Below are 18,690 nucleotides of genomic sequence, written 5' to 3'. Positions count from 1 at the left end.
TTGCATGTTTCTTTTCAGAAGCCTTGCTTGGCTGTTTCCTCATTTTCTGCTTGTGACCTAAGAAAGAAAAGGAGTGATAGTTCTCTTCCTGATTTCAAAGAGAGGCTCAAAGCCCCTAAGAGCTTAGTTGACTTCCTTGAGGACTTGCATACAGTGGGGAAGAAAGGATGCTGAAAATGGGACATAGAAGTTCATCATCTTTGGACATTCCTGTTGAAACTGACTTTATCTTTGAAATAAGGGGAGGACAAAATGGAGAAGTTTATCCCATGTCGGCCCCTGGCTTTCGAATGGAGGCAGCTTTTTCTGTCCCTTCCTTTTTCTTCCTTATGTGCAGTGGCGTGTTCTCAGGTCCTGCTTCTCTCTGCTGTGTGGCTGTGGGCAGGTGACTTCATCTCCTGTGCTCCGGTTTCCTCGCCTGGAAACTGAGAGTGCTAATGCCTCCCTTGGGGGCGGCGGGGTTTGTTGAGGATAAAGTTGGTGAGTGTGTGTGCATTGCCCCTTGGAGCCAGAGGTTAGGCTTATCTCTAAACGCTGCCCTTACGTGAACCCAGGTAAGCTTAGGCAATAGGAAATTCCATTTATGAGATTGTTTCCTCATCAGGTTATTTCCGGATCCTGCTTTATATAAATCAGCGCCTTCCTGTAAAATGCTGTTGTGTTTTTTTTTTAAACTGTGTTTTTGGCCAACTTTGGATATAAGGCTGTGGAGAGTCTTCTGACACCAGCCAGTGCTCCAGCACCAGGTGGGTGTCCAGTGATTCCATTCAGTTCAGACACTAATGACCTGGAGTCAGTACAGACCCCCACAGCTTAAAGGTTCAGTCCCATAGCCAGCCCCCCACTTCAGATGCCACTCAAAAGTCCTGGATCCCCGGGCCTTTGGACCAATCAGGGATCCTGCTAGTTGCTCCTCAGGTTTGATAATATGCTAGCATGGTTCACAGAACTCAGAATGGCACTTAACTTGCATTTACCGGTTTATTATACAGGAGATAAACGGACAGCCAGATGAGGGGGTAACAGGGCGAGGTCCAGATGGGTCCTGAGCGCTTCTGTCCCTGTGGAGCTGGGATGCAGCCACTTTCTGGGGACGTAAATGTGTCCACCAACCCAGAAGCTCTCTAAATACAGTTGTTCAAGAGCTTTTATAACCTAGTCCTTGGCCCCTCACCCCTCAACCCCCATTCCACCCCAGAGGTCTGTGGTTGGGGCTGAGAGTTTTAAGCCTCCAGTGACTTGGTCTTTCTGGTGACCAGCCCATCCTGAGCCTGTTTGGGGACCGACCCCAGACACCCTCCTTAGCATATACACCGGTGTGATGGAAAGCGATTCCCTGTGAATATGAAGATGCAGCTCCGTCACTCAGGAAATTCCAAGAGTCCTGGAGCTCTGTGCCAGGAATCAGAGACAAAGACTGCGTGTTTTTCTTCTTGCACCTCAGGCTGTAGGGAGGCCCTTCCTGTGTGTGCCGATGATGGCTTATGTAGGTTAAAGGACATAATTTGTGGGACTTTATTTGGTTGCTGCTGTGAGAAGCAGCTTCTCCGTATGGAAAAACGATCAGTCCAAGGCAAGAGTTGGCAAACTGCAGCCCAGGGGCCAAATCCAGCCCCTTGTAAGTTTTATTGGAACATGTCACGCCCTTTATGAACAGATTATCTGTGGCCGCTTTCACACTTCAGCAACAGAATAAGACCCGTGTAGCCTGAAACACGTACTCCCTGGCCCTTTGTAAAAGAAGTTCGCCGATTGCAACCTAAGACTTTGAAAGATGCCCCAGTGACCGAAGAGTTGATAATATGCCCAGGACGGTCTGTCTGTTGTGACAGCCTTGGCGAGAGTTGGAGCTGCCATAACAAATTACCATAAACCCGATGGCTCCAGACGAAAGGAATTGTTTTCTCTCACCATTCGGGAAGGTTCCCAGGTGGCACTAGTGGTAAAGAACCCACCTGCCAATGCCAGCAGAGAAGGCAATGGCACCCCACTCCAGTATTCTTGCCTGGAAAATCCCATGGATGGAGGAGCCTGGAAGGCTGCAGTCCATGGGGTCGCTAAGAGTTGGACACGACTGAGTGACTTCACTCACCTTTCACTTTCATGCATTGGAGAAGGAGGTGGCAACCCACTCCAGTGTTCTTGCCTGGAGAACTCCAGGGATGAGGGAGCCTGGGGGGCTGCCGTCTCTGGGGTCACACAGAGTTGGATACGACTGAAATGACTTAGCAGCAGCAGCAGCCAATGCCAGAGATGTAAGAGACATGGGTTCGATCCCTGGATCAGGAGGATCCCCTAGAGGAGGGCATGGCAACCCGCTCCAGTATTTTTGCTTGGAGAATCCCATGGACAGAGGAGCCTGGTAGGCTACAGCCCTTAGGGTCTCATACAGTCGGACCTGACTGAAGGGACTTAGCGTTCTGGAAGCCAGAAGTCCAAAATCAAGACACCATGCTCCTTGGGAAGGCTCTAAGGGCAGAACCTATCCTTGCCTCTTCCAGCTTCTGGAAGTCCAGGTGTTCTTGGCTGTGGCTGTGTCTCTCTCGTCTCTGTCTCTGTCTTTCCATGGGGTTTGTCTCTCTCTCTCTATTTCTTTCTTCTTTTGAATATTTAGTATGACAGAGTTTTCTTATTAGTTAGTTAATTTTATTTTTGGCTGCACTGGGTCTTTGTTGCTGCACACAGGCTTTCCCTAGTTGCAGTGAGCGGGGGCTGCTACTTCGTTGTGACTCTCAGGCTTCTCCTTGTGGTGGCTTCTGTCTGCGGAGCACTGGCTCTAGGCATTTGGGCTTAGTCACCCCACGGCATATGGAAATCTTCGCCTGACCAGAGATGGAACCCGTGTCCCCTGCATTGGCAGGCAGATTCTTATCCACTGCATCACCAGGGAAGTCTCACCTCTCTGTATGTCTGTGTGTCCTCTTCTCTTATCAGGACCCCAGTCATTGAGTTTAAGGAGCCCACCCCACATAATTGGGGAAGATCCTATCTTGAGATCCTTAATTACATCTGCAAAGACCCGTTTTTCCAAATAAGATCACATTCATATGTTCCAGGGGTTAGGACTCTGACATATCTTCCCAGGGGGTTCAGTGGTAAGGAATTCCCCTGCCAATGCAAGGGACCCAGGAGACACGGGTTTGATCTCTGAGTCGGGAAGATCCCCTGGAGGAGGGCATGGCAACCCCTCTCCAGTATTCTTGCCTGGACAGTCCCATGGCCAGAGAAACCTGGTGGGCTACAGTCCATGGGGTCGCAGAGTCGGACACAGCTTGAGCACGCACATATCTGTTTGATGGCTGCCATCCAGATCACAGTAACACGCTGTGTGTGTGGCCTTTTTGTTCCAGGTGCATCGCAGGCTGCTGCTTCATCCCTTTCTGTGTGGACGCCCTGCAGGACGTGGACCACCACTGTCCCAACTGCAAAGCTCTCCTGGGCACCTACAAGCGTTTGTAGGACTCAGCCAGACCTGAAGGGAGCCGTGTGCTGCAGGAAGGCCTCTCCGACTCTTCACCCAGCCCCTCTGCTCCTGGAGAAGGCTCTACCTTGGTGGTCTCGTGTCTCCAGGGGCTCCACCTTCGTGTCTTCTTTTGGGGGGGGAAAATATTGCAAAAATCACACACCTCCAAACCCCAGAAATGACTGCTCGGAGTCGTGCACAGACATGCAAAGACATTCTCCTTGAGTGCTGGGTCCAGGGTTTTCTGTCCCCCTCCTCCCCCCTGACCGTGACCCCAAGTCATTCCATCTTACTGAGATCGTTGTCCCGTCTGAGTATCTTCTGGTGATTCGCCACTGGCTGGCTTCTTTTCTTACTTCAGTGGGCCTTTCTGTCAGTGGTCTCCAAATCAGAAGCCCCAGACTGCCTTATTTTTGAAACTGTTCTGGCCCCAGTACGGCTGAACCAACCTTTAGTGCCTACCACCATAGCCATCTGTTTCCACTTCTGATGACAAAAACCTTATAGGCTAAGGGCTTGGCTCTCAGATTCTGTAGCTGCAGGCTTTTAAATAGCACATGAATTCACTTTAATTTCTTAATTTGTCTCTGAGTACAAGCAGGGGTTATTCACACCCACATAGCCATGAGGTCATAAACGCAGGCTAGAAATAGAAGGCTGGATCTTATCACTAATCTGCCTCCTTGGGACCAGATCCTCAGCCACTTTCCACGAAGGGCTTTTTTCTGGTAGAGTGATTGTTTTTTATATTAACACTTTTTGTGACCTTCCTTTGGTCTTAAACACCTTTGAGCATAATTTTGAAAGAAGAGACTTATGGAACCATTTTCTGTAACCATATGACTGGTATCATTTTCCTATTTACCAGCACACACTCACTTTTTTTTTTTTTTTTGCCTTAACAGGAAAAGTAATGGATAATTTCATCCACTGTCTTTTCTTGGGTTTAGTGTGGTTCCTAGAAACCTCTATAATGGAACTCATTAAAGTTGGGCCCTTTTGGGGTTCCCAGTGGATGTTTGGAAAGACAAAGCACGTTTGAGCACGTCTGGGTACCATGGTGCTGAAAGGCGTGGGGACCCGACTGTTTCAAAGGCATCTGAAGTCTGGATTTTATTTTTCAGAAATACAGTTTGTATAACATCGGAAGACATGATTCCTAGGACTGAAGCAGCAAGCTAAAGTTCTCAGTTTGCTGCTGTGTCATCTTTGAAATCAAGACAAAGCCGGGCTCGAATTTCAAGAGTCCCCGTTTTGATAATGAATAGGCACAAGGAATGCATATGAATAATACTCTGTAGAAATCAAAACCTAGACATTGATCAAAAATCTGTATATTGGGTAAAAATTATAGTCATAACCCATTGATTCATTTAATGTTTTGAAACTTCCAGGAATTATTTTTACAATGACTATAGACATACTTCATAGTACTTTGTTCTCTGCTTTTCAAAAATAAAGTCTTTGGTTCACTCCGTGAACTATTTATCAATTCTTGCCATGTGAAGAAAGGTCTTATGTTGTGTTTCCAGCTGTTGTTACAAAGAGCCTTTATTTGTTCCATAATAGTACAAAGTCCTTCATGATAGAAAACTTCAGACTGGATGAATATCCTGCGATGTCAACATGACCGATGGTGAGCTGGGTGGATGGCTAGTGAGTCAGATTTGAACATGAGGTTGTTGGAACCCAGTAAACGTCATCAGTGGCAGCAAGCCGTAGCTTTCAAGTTTTAATAAGATGCACAGAAGGAAGCTGTTCTCATTCATGCTCTGAACAAAACATGCTTTGTTAATTGATTGGGGTAGATGTGAGATGCTAGAAGGAGGGCATTGTAACTTGCCAGGACTATGAATGTCATCCCCTCTTTTCCTACCTGGTGATAAAACTTCATTTTGGAAGGTGACGGTAAATCGTGTCATTGCCGTACGACTTTGTCAATTTAAACCCTAACTTCTGGTTTTGAAAAATTGCCGCTCACCCCAATCACGAGCGTGTATTTTTCTTTCTCTTGACAAAATTGAAGGCCATGCATATTTAGCAGTTTTGCTCAGATGGTGGCATATAAATTGTCTCAAACTGTTATCCATTACATATGCAGAGTCTTCAAAATCTTCTAAACAAGAGCCCTATTTCAAGGACTGTAACATATATCGTCTGCAGAACTTGAAAAATAACATCGGATGCCTGGCGCTTGGAGTGTTCAGCAGACATTCCATTTTATTGTTCTAAGTAGAGGCTTATCTGTATATTTTTTACAAAGTGACTATTTTGTGCTGCCCTGTTTGTTGGGGACTTGGGAGTATGTTGGAAGCACTGCATCACATTCAATTATTGCAAGAGCTTTATTTTATATCTACTTGGACGTCAAAGAAGAATTTGTATGAATTTCAAACCCTGAATGGCTGTATATCTTGTTTGTATACTGTGAGTCCATCCAGGCCTTGTACATGCAAGTTTGGGTTTGTGTCCTATTAACAAAAAGAAATCAGTTTACTGCATCTGTTTTAGCCAGCTTAGAGCACGTGACTCATTCCTGGCTGACCACAGCATTACCCATGAAAATGTTTTCTCTGGGACAACTGGCTCCGCAGTTGCTACCGAGAACACTTCTATGGGGCCCTGAACTATTTATAAAATGTGGCTTCATACACTCACACACAAACTTGGCTTCGGTTTTCTCCCCAGCGACAGCCTCTCGTGTTTGGGATATTAAAATCCTGCTTTGACTTTCTGCGCTCCAAGATCTCTGTGTAGGAGTAAGTGTAGACGTTGGAATTTTACTTACAAAATTCTGATTTGCATTTTGGATCCTATTAAAGTTATCTCCTGTATTTATGACTCAGATGTTGACAATGAGTCGTCTGTTTTTCATGGGCGCACGAGTGAATTGAAAGTAGATCCAGCAAGGGCGATGAAAGAGAGAAACCCGGAGGTTTCTTTCTTTTTTTTCCCCTAAGTCTGAAGAATGTTAAAGAAACAAGAATCTAAGGCTTGGAAAGACTGGAAAAAAAAAAAGAAAAAAGTTCATGGCCAAGTGTACAGTCGAGTGCATTTAACTGTTTTGTGGCTGTTCTCTGCAGTTTGAGGAAAAGTGTTCACACATGTAAATACCTTAAAAAAATTTTTTTTTACCCTTTCAGGTTATTTTTTTAGAGCAGTTTTAGGTTTGTAGTAAAATTGAGCTGAAGATACAGAGATTTCTCATGTACTCCCTGCCCCATGCATAGCCTCCCCCATTCTCAGCATCCCCCACACTTATTACAATTGATGAATCTACACTGATATCGTGATCATCATCCGGCGACCGTCTGGGGCATCAGGGTTCACTCTTGCTGTGTTTGGTTCACGTTCTGTGTGTTTGGACAAATGGTGGATGACATGTATCCACCATCTCAGTATTTTACAGAGTGTTTTTATAATACAGAGTATTTTACAGAGTGATTTTACTCCTAAAAACCGTTTCCTGTTCCTGCCTGCCTCCCCCAGCCCCTAGCCACTGTTCTTACTGGCTCTATAGCTTTGCCTCTCCCAGATTGTCGTAGAGCAAACATACACACGGGAATCAGCCTTCTCAGAGTGGCTTTTTTCACTTAAGAGTATGCACTTCAGGTTCTGTACGTCTTCCCATAGCTTGGCAGCTCGTTTCTTTATTATTCAGGTAATATCCCTTCTTTTTTTGTTGTTGTTGTTCGTTTGGTTGGATTTTGGGGCCGTGCCTCACAGCCTGCAGTGTCCTAGTTCCCCAAGCAGGGATGGAACCCTCGCTCCTGGCAAGGGAAGCACGGAATCTTAACCACTGGATCATTTACCCAGGGAAGTCCCAGCACTTACGCTATTCTAACTGCCCTGTCTCAGTGATCTCCTCGTACCTGGTCTCTCAAGTGGGCAGACTCAGTGGAGCTCGTGTGCGCTGGATCTGTATCTTCAGAGAAAACAGGATTGTAAAACCTGTGTTTATATAGCTGTGTATATGAACAACTGTATAAACCTAAACCTGGGTTTAGGTTTAGCTGCTTGTTGCTCAAGAAGAACCCAACTGCCCACTGCGGATCGGGGCAAGAACTTTGAAAGGGGAGTTTCAGGGAGGCACAGGTCGGGGGCGGAGCTACATGCAGAACGGTAGTCCACTCCTACAATCACCTTGAAACTGGTGGTGCGTGGCCTGATGAACATCATCTTGACTGCTTTAGGTGCAAAATTCCAGGGTCAGTTTGCTAGCGTTTGCTTGAGGCCAGTTCTCAGAATTTTGTAATTTGGAGCAGCTTATGTCATTGCTGCTGTCTGGTCATCCTGCAGTTAACTTCTTTCACCCGGTGGGGGTTTTAGGGTCTGCAAAACAGCTCAAAGGGTATGGCTCAGAATATTACCGATAGCCCTCGAGAAACTAAAGGCCCTTGACTTGTTCAATGGCTTCACTATTGCTATTTTGTCTTGCTCGACTCTTTCTTTGCGTCTGCATTTTCTCACTTCTCTGATTAAATTTATTCCTTGGGTAAAGTTTCTCTACAGACAAGAGGCAGGCAGAGGACACGGAGTGGTCTGTCCTGGGAAGATGCTCTGTTACGGGGTGGGTCACAGTGCCAAGAGAGTGCCAAGGGCAACATCTGGGAACCTCTAGCCTAGCACATCTGTGGTTTTCATGTACCATTTTTTAAAAAATGTTTTGTATTGGTGGTAGAGCCAGTTAACAATGTTGTGATAGTCACAGCAAAGGGGCTCAGCCGTATATACACATGTATCATCAATTGACTTCTGCTGTATCCGAGGTATTGTACAGCTTGGATGCCAGATAGCCCTGCCTGGAAAGCGTGAGCATGAACCCAGCACTGCCCTGCCTGCCAACACTTCCGTGGCTTTTTGTTGCTGTTGTTTCAAATTTATGTTTAATGGGAGGATAATTGCTTTACAGTGTTGTGTTGGTTGCTGTTGGCAGTAACTTGAATCAGCTGTAAGTATACATGTATCCCCTCCCTCTTGAACTTTTCTCCCAACCGCACATCCCACCCCTCTAGGACGTCACAGAGCACCGAGCTGAGACCCCTGAGCTGTACAGTTGCTTCTTCATAGCTGTCTATTTCACACGTGGCGGTGTGCATATGTCCGTGTTGCTCTCTCAGTTCGTCACCTGCTTCTTCCCCCCCCCGCTGTGTTCGCAAGTCTCTCCTCTCTGTCTGTGTCTCTGTTCCTACCCTGCAAATAGGTTCTTCAGTACCATTTTCCGGTGGCTTCTTTATTATTTCCTTTAAGCTAAAATTAATGGAACATTTAGAAAAAATTTTACATTGGAGAATAGTTGCTTTACAGTTGGGTCACAATAGTTGTGTACAACACAATATAGTTGTGTACAACAGTTGTGTTAGCTTCCGGCATACAGCAAAGTGATTCAGTTATACATATGCATATATCTGATCGGAAAAAGAATTAGAGCCTTTTCCCATATAGGCTCTTACAGAGTATTGAGTAGAGCTCCCTATACGATACAGTGGGTCTGTTGATGATCTGTTTCATGTATAGTAGTGTGTATATGTTAATCGAAACCTCAGTTGTGTAACATTAACGTGTATAATTCAGTGACACCTGCTGCAGGCACAGTGTTGGGCAACCCACCCCCTTTATATCGAGCTCCAAAGCATTTCTCTCAGTCCAACATAAAACCTCGTACCCATTAAGCAGTGTCTTGTCACTCCTCCTGCCCCAGCACTTGGCAACCACCCATTTGCTTCTGTTTCTTTGGAATCACCTCTTCTGGATACTTCGTACAGACATAATCATACTACATGACCATTCGCATCTGGTTTCTTTAGCAGAGCATCACATTTTCAAAGTTCATCCACACTGTAGCATGTGCTCAGGGCTTCATTCCTTTCAGTGGCTGAATAATACTCCATTGTAGGGATATGCTGCGTTTTGTCTCTTTATCCATGGGTGGCCCATGTGAGTCATTTCTGCATTTTGGTGATTGTGAATACGCCTGCTGTGAACATTTATTGGCAGTTTTCTATGTGGGTGTATGTTTTCAGTTCTCTTTGGGTTGGAATTGCTAGGTCACATGGTAGTTCAGTTTAACTTCTTGAGCAACTGCCTGATAGCTTCTTTTTTAAGTTGTTTTTTTTTTTTTTAATTTATTTATTTATTTGGCTGCCTCAGAGTGTTAGTTGCAGCACTCAGGATCTTTGCTTGTGGCGTGTGAACTCTTAGTTGCAGCATATGGGATCTAGTTCCCTGACCAGGGATCGAACCCAGGTCTCCTGCATTGGGAGCGCAAAGTCTTAGCCATTGGCCCACTGAGGAATTCCCTCAATGGCTTCGTAAAGCCGCTTCTGACTTAAGACTACCATTTGGAACTGCTCTGGCCTGGAAGACTCTGCTCTGGCCTGCAGCATGAACTGTTTGGAGCAGCCTGGTAGCCACAGAGCTGGACTTGGAGCAAGAAGACCTCACTCTGGGCTGGCCTGCCCCGGATCCTCAGCTGACCTGAACCCCACTCGGTCCTCTGGCACTCCTGACCTCGGGTGGCTTGCAGTGGGGCTTGGCTTCCCAGCCAGAGACTGAGGCCAGGTTGCTGTGGTGAAAGCACCTGGTTGGTGGTCAGTGACAAGGGCCCTGGCCCTTTGGCTCCTGCAGAAAAGACGGGAAGTAGTGAGCAAAGTAAAGTATTTATTCAGAGGGGAAAAACAAGTGCAGTACATGTAGATGGAACACGAGCGGACTTGGGGAGAGAGAGTCGTGCCCTTGTGGCAGCTTGAATCACTTTTATGGGGTGTTTCTTCCGGGTTTCCTTTGGTTAATCATTTTGATTTGCCTGGCTCACTCTCCATATTTTCTATATCTCAGGATCCTCCCATGTGTGCGCACGCATCTTTTAGCCAAGGTGGATCCTACCAAAAAGGCCTCTGGGTGGAACGTCCCTTGACATAACTCCCCTTTGGTCTCCAAGGAGCCTTTCTGTGTATGTGTGGTTGGGAAAGTCTCCTGACTTCAGGAAAGAGACTTATGTGATCTGGACAGGGCCTAGCCTTCTGTAATTGTCCAGCTAGTCTCATCTTGGAGTTTCGGACCGCGGGGTGAATCTCCCACCGCTTTACCCTGGGGGGACCCATCTACTGCCTCCCTCACTCCCACTGAGCCTGAAGAAGGAGGGGTGGACGTTGCATCTCGGCTCTTCTGTGTGGCCTCTCTAAGAGGTTCAACTGTTGGTCCTTTGTTTACCTGTGCACCCAGCATGGGGAACAGTAAAGGGCGGGGTGGGAGCACTGTCCTCTGCCTCATGGAATTGATGGTAGAGGGGGAGAGAGAGACATCAAATAAGAAAACCTAACATTTCCAACCTGTTACAAACCAGGAGGGAAAAGTGGAGGAAAATAGCCGATTGTAGTGATTTTACTTGTGGGGGAAGGGCACCTCATCCTCTCAAATTATCCAGTCATTCTGATGTTTTCTTCTTCTGAGGGCCAGCCTTTATGTTTCAATGCCAGAGGAGTCTGAAAGCTGTGTTAGGAACGTTCATTTCTGTTCTGTGTCTTTGTGTGATTTCATTTGCTCTGTCTCCCCCCTGGGTAGAATCACTGGATGCCTTCCATTTTCTTTGGAAGAATGAAACCTAACTCTTTTCTCTAGCTCCTGTCTCCGGATTTCCCGTTGATACCAGGAAGGGCAAGGCTGGCTTCGAGTAAGTGGGTGGATTCTGGCCAAGTGTGGTCAGTAGAAAATGTCCCATTGGCCCAGAGGGCCACAGGGTTCTCCCAGGCGCCTGCCCACGGTCCCCTTGAACCCAAATATCCTCAATAAGAGCTTGGTGGAGAAAAGGGAAAGTGAGAAACATTTGACAACCAGTTCTAAGGGTTTCCCTGGTGGCTTAGATGTTTAAGAATCCACCTACACTTCAGGAGACGGGTTTGATCGCTGGATTAAGATCCCCCGGAGAAGGGAATGGTTACCCACTCCAGTATTCTTGCCTGTAGAATGCCATGGACAGAGGAGCCTGGTGGGCTACAGGCCATAGGGTTGCTAAGAGTCGGACGTGACTGAGTGACAACACTTTTACTACTTTTTTGCTTTCAGTGGGGATGTTTCTTTCTCTTGGTTCTGGGTGTGGGAGGGGTGGGAGCTGTCCCAGTAGAGAGAGCCGGGAAGGTAAGAACCCTAACAACTCTGTAAGGTTATTTTCTAAGCCATAATCTGCATTTCTTGTTCATGTCTAAAGTTAAACTGGGAGGAAAAGAAAAACCCTTATCATAAGCCTGATGGAGGGGTGGTGGGTTGAGGTCTCCCCTTTCTGCACATGCTTGAACTTGAAACCCTTACACAGCAGGGAGGTCCCAGCAGCTGGGGGTGGGTGTCGGGGAGGGGTGTTGGGAGTGGGATAGGGGTGGGGGCTCCGAACTCATCGGCCTCATCAGTGGAATCTGATCATTGCTGCCTGCAATGATGTGGCTTAGAGACACTTTCTCTAGGTTCACTGAGGGCTTTTTTTTTTTTTTTTTTTTAAGGAAGTATAGTGAATTTGGGCTTCCCAGGTGGTGCTAGTGATAAAGAATCTGCTTGCCAATGCAGGAGGCATAAGAGATGTGTGTTCAATCCCTGGGTCCAGGAGATCCCCTGGAGTAGGAAATGGCAACCCACTCCAGTATTCTTGCCTGGAAAACCCCCTGGACAGAAGAGCCTGGTGGGCTACAGTCCGTGGGGTTGCAAAGAGTCAGACACAGCTGACTGAATGCACACACACATAGTTGATTTATAGTTAGTTTCAGTTGTATAACAGTGATTCAGTAAATTACGTCATATAAAATATGGGTTATATTCCTGTGCTGTCCAGCATATCCTTGTAGCTTATTTGTCTTATACTTAGTCGTTGGTACCTCTTAATCCCCTACCCCATCTTGTCCCTCCCTACTTCCTTCTCCGTACTACTAACCGTTAGTTTGTTCTCTGCGTCTGTTTCCATTTTGTTATATTCTTTTGTTTACTTTATAGATTCCACACGTAAGTTGTGGTTGTATTGGTTTACTTTTTCCTGCTTTGTGGTTTTTCTAACTAGGTATTTTCTTCCTCATTTCATCTTCTTCCTGCCCTCTGTCCTAAAGTCGTAGATGAGCTCTGGGCTTCATCTGTGCGTGCGTGTGTGTGTGTGTGTCTGGGCTTCATCAGTGTGTGTGTGTGTGTGTGTGTGTCTGTGTGTGTGTGGTCTCTGTGAGGGTGCCTGGGGGTCTGGACTTTGTGTGTACGTGGGTGTGTTGGTGGATGTTTGGGGAGGGATAGTTCTAGGTGTCTGTGATGTGTGTTTCTCTGTAGTCACCGTGAGTGGTTCTGTGTGTGTGTGTGCATGCGCGCACATGCAGGGGAGAGAGAAGTGACAGGGCTACTCAGAGCTGCAGCTGCATTCCCTCCGGGTTTCCCTTCAGTCCCCGAGCTTGAGAGGCCTCTAAGGACTTCAGGCCAACCAACCCAGCAGGGGAATGGCTGTCACCTTGCTGATCTCAGGGACTGAGAAGGTGGGAACAGTGGTTTTTCCACTTCCTACATGTAAGCTACTTGCAATACGGCATGGGCGTGGACAAGCCTGGCCTCCCCGACCTTGTCAATCACTCCCCATGGTAGACAGGTGACTCCGCTTTCGAGAAGGACTCTTACTGAACCCTCCACTGCAGGACCAGGCCTGTCCATTGCACTCAGCCTGGGCCGGGGGAGCCTTTACAAACCTATGCGGTCTGGCCACATGCCAGACCTACTGGATCAGAACCTCCCAGGGTGGGGCCAACTTGCCTACTGAGCACCTAGGGCATTTGATATTTTTAGGGGCTTGGGGAAAGGCATGATTTTTTAAATATTTTAAAAATTGTGTTTGTTTATTTTTGGCCATGCTGAGGGTTTGTTGCGTGTGGGCTTTTCTCTGGCTTCAGGGAGCGGGGAGGGGCTCCTCATTGCAGTGGCCTCTTGTCGGGAGCGCAGGCACTAGGGTATGCGGCCTTCAGTATTTGCAGTTCATGGGCAGCGGCTGCAGACCCGAGATCTGGAGCACAGGCTCAGTAGTCGTGGTGCACGAGCTTTGTTGCTCTGTAGCACTTGGGATCTTACTGGACCAGAAATCAAACCTGTATCTCCTGAATTAGCAGGTGGATTCTTTAGCCACTGGAGAAGCCCTAAATTTTTTTTTTTTTTACTTAGAATGAATTTAATAATTTTTATTAATGTTCTGTAACATCTTCAGATTCTTATGTCAATTTATCTTAAAATACCATTATTTTGAGTACTGAAAATGAGATCGTACATTTATATCTCTATATTTAAGGCAGAGTATAAAATTCTCCCTGTATCTTTTTTTTTTTAAATTTTACTTTATTTTTACTTTACAATACTGTATTGGTATTCATCAACATGTATTGGTATTCATCAACATGAATCCGCCTCGGGTGTACATGAGTTCCCAATCCTGAACCCCTTTCCCACCTCCCTCCGCATACCATCTCTCTGGGTCATCCCAGTGCACCAGCCCCAAGCATCCTGTATCCTGCATCGAACCTAGACTGGCGATTCGTTTCTTACATGATATTATACGTGTTTCAATGCCACTCTCCCAAATCATCCCACCCTCTCCCTCTCCCACAGAGTCCAAAATTTTTTAATAGGAGGAAAAAGCCTGAATAAAATAATAATGAACATATAGTAATGACTCTAACCTGGACTATATTGCTCTTCCTATCAATGCAGCCTTAAAGTATACCTTTCAATATAGGAATAGTTTTAAGGACAGAGGGGCCCAGGGAAGCCTACACGTGGATACAGGTCAAAGGCCCAGGTCTACTGTTAATGGGATAGAATCAATCTTGCCTCCTTTCTTTCAGTAAAGGTTTACTGAGCGTGTAATGTGCAGGGAGGTCTTCCCAGGTGGTTCAGTGGTAAATAATTAGCCTGGCAATGCAGGAGATTCGGACTGGATCCCTGTTCAGGAAATGGCAACCCACTCCAGTATTCTTGCCTGGAAAATCCCATGGACAGAGGAGCCTGGTAGGGCTACAGTCCATGGGGTTGCAAAAGAGTTGGACACGACTGAGTGACTTCACTTTCCTTTCATCATTTTAGGATTGTTTTGCATGTTACGATAAAGTTAATCTTGTGTAGAACACTTCTATAGCCTTTGCCAAGACAAGAACTCTTCAGATGGAAAAGAAAAACATCTTCACCATTTTACAGATAAAATAATAACAGAGACACAGAATAAGCTGCTGAACGACCCATGACTTAGTGAGGACTTCTGATCCTATTAATAAAATATACCTTGGTATTATTAAATACAGATTTCTGGGGCTTTTGCTCAGAGATTCGGATTCAGAAGGCCTAGGAAGGGCCCCGGGAATATGTATTTTTATATAAAAGCACCCAGCTGGTTCCTAAGGGTATGTGAGTTTAAGAAATGCTGCTCCATATGGCCTGGGGCCAGATCAGCCTGAGAGGAGGAACTGAAGTCAGCCCAAGGGAGGGCCCCACTCTCGGCACTATTGGCATCTGGGTCCAGATCTTTTCTTGGGTGGGGGCTGTCCTGTGCCTTGTTGGATGCTGAGGCGCATCCTTGACCCCCTACTCACCAGATACCAGAAGCACACACCCCAGTCGTGACAACCAAAAACTCCAGATGTTGCTCAGTGTTCCCACGGGGACAGAATCACCCCACTGAGAACCCCCTGGACTAAGTACATGGGCTGAACCCAACGTTTCCTGTGTTTGGGAGTTGGGGTGTCATTCACTGCCCACGTGAGTGCTCAGTTCTCAGTTGTGTCTGACTCTCTGTGACCTCTTGGGCTGTAGCCCACCAGGCTCTGTCCATAGGATTTTTCAGGCAAGAATACTGGAGTGGGTTGCACCTGTCTTTAAAACATAAAATATGCCCATTTCCAAGACTCCCCTGGTGTCCAGTGGGTAAGACTCCATACTCCTAATGCAGGGAGCTGGGGTTCGATCCCTGGTCAAGGAACTAGATCCCACGTGCCTTAACTAAGAGTGTTCATGCCACAACAGAAAAGATCCCACGTGCCACAACTAAGACTTGGTGCAGCCAAATAATCAAAAAAAAAAAAATTCCATCAAAAGGAAGGGAGCACAGACTCCTGCTACCCAGTGGATGAACCTTGACAACACAGCACTCAGTGAAAGACGCCAGTCACAAAGGCCGCGTCCTATATGAGTCCATTGATACGGAATGTGCAGAATAGGTAACTTCTTAGAGACTGAGCACAGATGGGCTGCAGGTGAGGAGGGAGAGCATTTGGTGGACACGAGGTCTCCTTTGGGAGTGATGAAAATATTCCGGAACCAGATAGAGGGGGTGGTGGTACATCATGAAATGTACCAAATGCCACTGGTTTGTTCACTTTACAACAGATAATGTTTTAAATTTATATTTTATTTTTAATTGTAGGATAATCACAGTATTGTGACAGTTTTTGCCATACATCAGCATGAATCGGCCATGGGTATACACATGCCCCCTCCCTCTTGCACCCACCTCCCATCCCGCTTGGTTTTCACAGAGCACCCATTTTGGGTTCCCTGAGTCATACAGCAAACTCCCGCTGGCTTACAGTAGCTAATTTTATGTTAGAAGGGTTTCATCTTGTATAAAGTGATAGTTGGTAGGAAGGGACTGGACTGAATCGTGAATGCAGCATGAATTGGGTCTGTAAATGAGGTCATGACCATTCAGTGTAATAAGAAACATAACATGTAATTAAGTAATATTTTTAAAGCAAGGGTAGAATTTGAGGGCTGGACCTCAGTACTGCTGTCTTTGGAGCTGGTACAGTGCCGGGTTACAGTAAGTATGCCATATGAGCTTGTTGAATTTGAGAAGCAGGAGAACTGAAAGCAGCTCCATCAAGAACTGTCACTGAGCCACATGCAACCTGCTGTATGGCTGAGGTGTATCATTTCAACTTCCTGGGCTGAGTTCCTCTCTTCTCTAAAAAGAGGCAGGCTGATCCTTCCAGTTCTAAAAGTCTGTCTTGGGAAATGCACAGATTCAAGGGAAGGCTCTGGAACATGCCAGAACATGCTGGAACATTCCACGGGCTGGCTCTGTTAGGGTATCAGAGGCAAGCTCCTGGGTGAGCTAGGAAATCCTTCAGGACACAGGCTTGGCGTTCAAGTGTTGCGGGAAGGGGGACCCCTTCCAGGGCCTAAGAGTGGGCTCTTGTCTAATATTCTGACATAAGTTGTCCAAGGAGACATGTGCTGACAAAGCAAGAGACTTTATTGGGAAGGGGAGCCCGGGCAGAGAGCAGGAGGGTGTAGGAACCCAGGAGAACTGCTCTGCCATGTGGCTTGCCGTCTCAGGTTTTATGGTGTTGGAGTTAGTTCCCTGGTTGTGTTTGCTCAATCACTCTGACTCAGGGTCCTTCCTGGTGGGGCATGCATTGCTCAACCAAGATGGATGCCAGCGGGAAGGAGGCGGTAAGACACGTGGTGTCTCCTTTTGTCCTTTCCGGATCTCTTCCCGTTGGTGGTGGCTCATTAGTTCTGTGTTCCTTACGAGGCTCTCCTGTCGCAAGGCAACTCATGCGAATAGTTATAATACTATGGTGCCTGGCCAGGATGAGTGGTTTCAGTCTGTGTTTCCCCTAACACAGGAGTCTCGGGACCAGGCAGTTTCCAGCTTTGATAAACAGGGTCAGAATAACCTAACAGGTAGACTAAACCAGCAGTCCCAAACTTTGGTACTAGGGACAAGTCTTGTGGAAGACAATCTTCCACTGACGGGGGAGTGGGGAGGATGGTTTCAGGATGCACCTTTATTGTGCATTTCACGTGTGTTGTATTAGATTCTTTGCGACCCCAAGGACTGTAGCCCGCCAGCCTCTTCTGTCCGTGGAATTCTCCGGAAGAAGACTGGAGTGGGTTGTCATTCCCTTCTCCAGGGGATCTTCCTGACCCAGATATTGAATCTGAGGCTCCTGCGTTGCAGTCAGATTCTTTAGCATCTGAGCCGCCAAGGAGACCATCGTGCACTTCATTTCTAGCGTTATTATATCAGCGCCGCCTCAGCGCATCGGGTATTAGATCCTGGAGGCTGGGGACTGCTGGACCAGCCTAAACAAGAACTGGCCACCTGGGTGCCCTCCCAGCCATCTGCTTTCAGGCGTGGTCCGCGTCAGCACACTCGGCTTACGTGAGGATGGAGTCACTGTGCCGTCGTGTGAAGCCCACATTCCTTTCCTAGGTGGACCATGGGGGTCGCCTCCCTCCCTGCCTGGCCCATGAATGCCACCTTTACAGTCACTCTTCTGCATTCACTGACCCGAGGCAAAGCATTTCTTCCTTGGGTCATGATTAATGGAGCCCATCCCCTGAAGGTAGAAACAAATACATGCTTGAGCTGCTCACGTGAGCTCACTCATTAGCTCGCAGCTGTTGTGAATGGAATAGCGGGCAGGTGTTTGGAGGAGATGCAGGCTGGGACCAGGTTAACAGAAAGCTGAGACGCTGGTGCAATGGCTGATGGGTCTCTGAGTAGCAGGTCATGGGGGAGAAGTTTCTGGGAGGACCAGCCTGCCAAATACAGAGACGTGCTCAGACGCCACTGTAGAGTCTTCTCTGCAGACAGCTACTGATGGGGGGCTTCTGGGTAAGAACTTGTTTGCTTTTGGTAACAGCTTTATTGAGATGTAATTTACATACCATGTTATCCACCCTCTTAAAGTGTACAATTCAGTTTTTTTTTTTTTAGTGTATTCACAGAATTTTGCATCTATCACTACAATCTGTCTTAACATTTCTCTTACCCACAAAAGACACTCACCCACTCCTAGACCTAACCAACCACTAAGCTATGTTGTCTCTACAGATGGGCCCATTCTGGACTTTTCTTATGCTTGGAATAGTACACTTGTATACTTGTACTTGCTCAGTTGTGTCCGACTCTTTGCGACCCCATGGACTGCAGCACACCAGGGTTTCCTGTCCTTAACTGTCTCCCGGAGTATGCTCAAATTCATGTCCGTAGAGTCGGTGGAATTGTATAGTATGTGGGTTTTTGCATCTGGCTTTTCTCTTAGCACATTTCTGAGGTTTACCCTTGTGGCACGTGCTGGCACTGCGTTCCTTTGGACGGTCAGATAATCTTCCCTTGTGTGGATGTACCACGTCTCATTTATCCGTCCTTCTGTGATGCCTACCGTTTTCTAACGAATTCATGGGTCTAAAACGACTACTCACTGCAGCCGCTGTTCAAGAAA

The 18,690-nt window shown here is 46.8% G+C and overlaps 1 protein-coding gene across 8 annotated transcripts in view; it reads left to right on the top strand.

The window, feature by feature from the left end:
• LITAF (lipopolysaccharide induced TNF factor) overlaps window positions 1–6,308 on the top strand; it is a 37,283-nt gene extending 30,975 nt beyond the window's left edge. For all 8 annotated transcript variants that reach the window (XM_015104081.3, XM_042240509.1, XM_060405812.1 and 5 more), the window contains one exon: window positions 3,351–6,308. In XM_015104081.3, the coding sequence (XP_014959567.1) occupies window positions 3,351–3,459 (109 nt within the window). In that variant the 3' untranslated portion in view covers window positions 3,460–6,308. The remainder of the gene's footprint in view (window positions 1–3,350) is intronic.
• Window positions 6,309–18,690: the final 12,382 nt, after the last annotated feature.

Source organism: Ovis aries, chromosome 24, assembly GCF_016772045.2.
Source record: "Ovis aries strain OAR_USU_Benz2616 breed Rambouillet chromosome 24, ARS-UI_Ramb_v3.0, whole genome shotgun sequence".
Taxonomy (NCBI): Eukaryota; Metazoa; Chordata; class Mammalia; order Artiodactyla; family Bovidae; genus Ovis; species Ovis aries.
The sequence above is the reverse complement of the archived record's forward strand: the minus strand, read 5'-3'. Positions and strand labels throughout refer to the sequence as shown.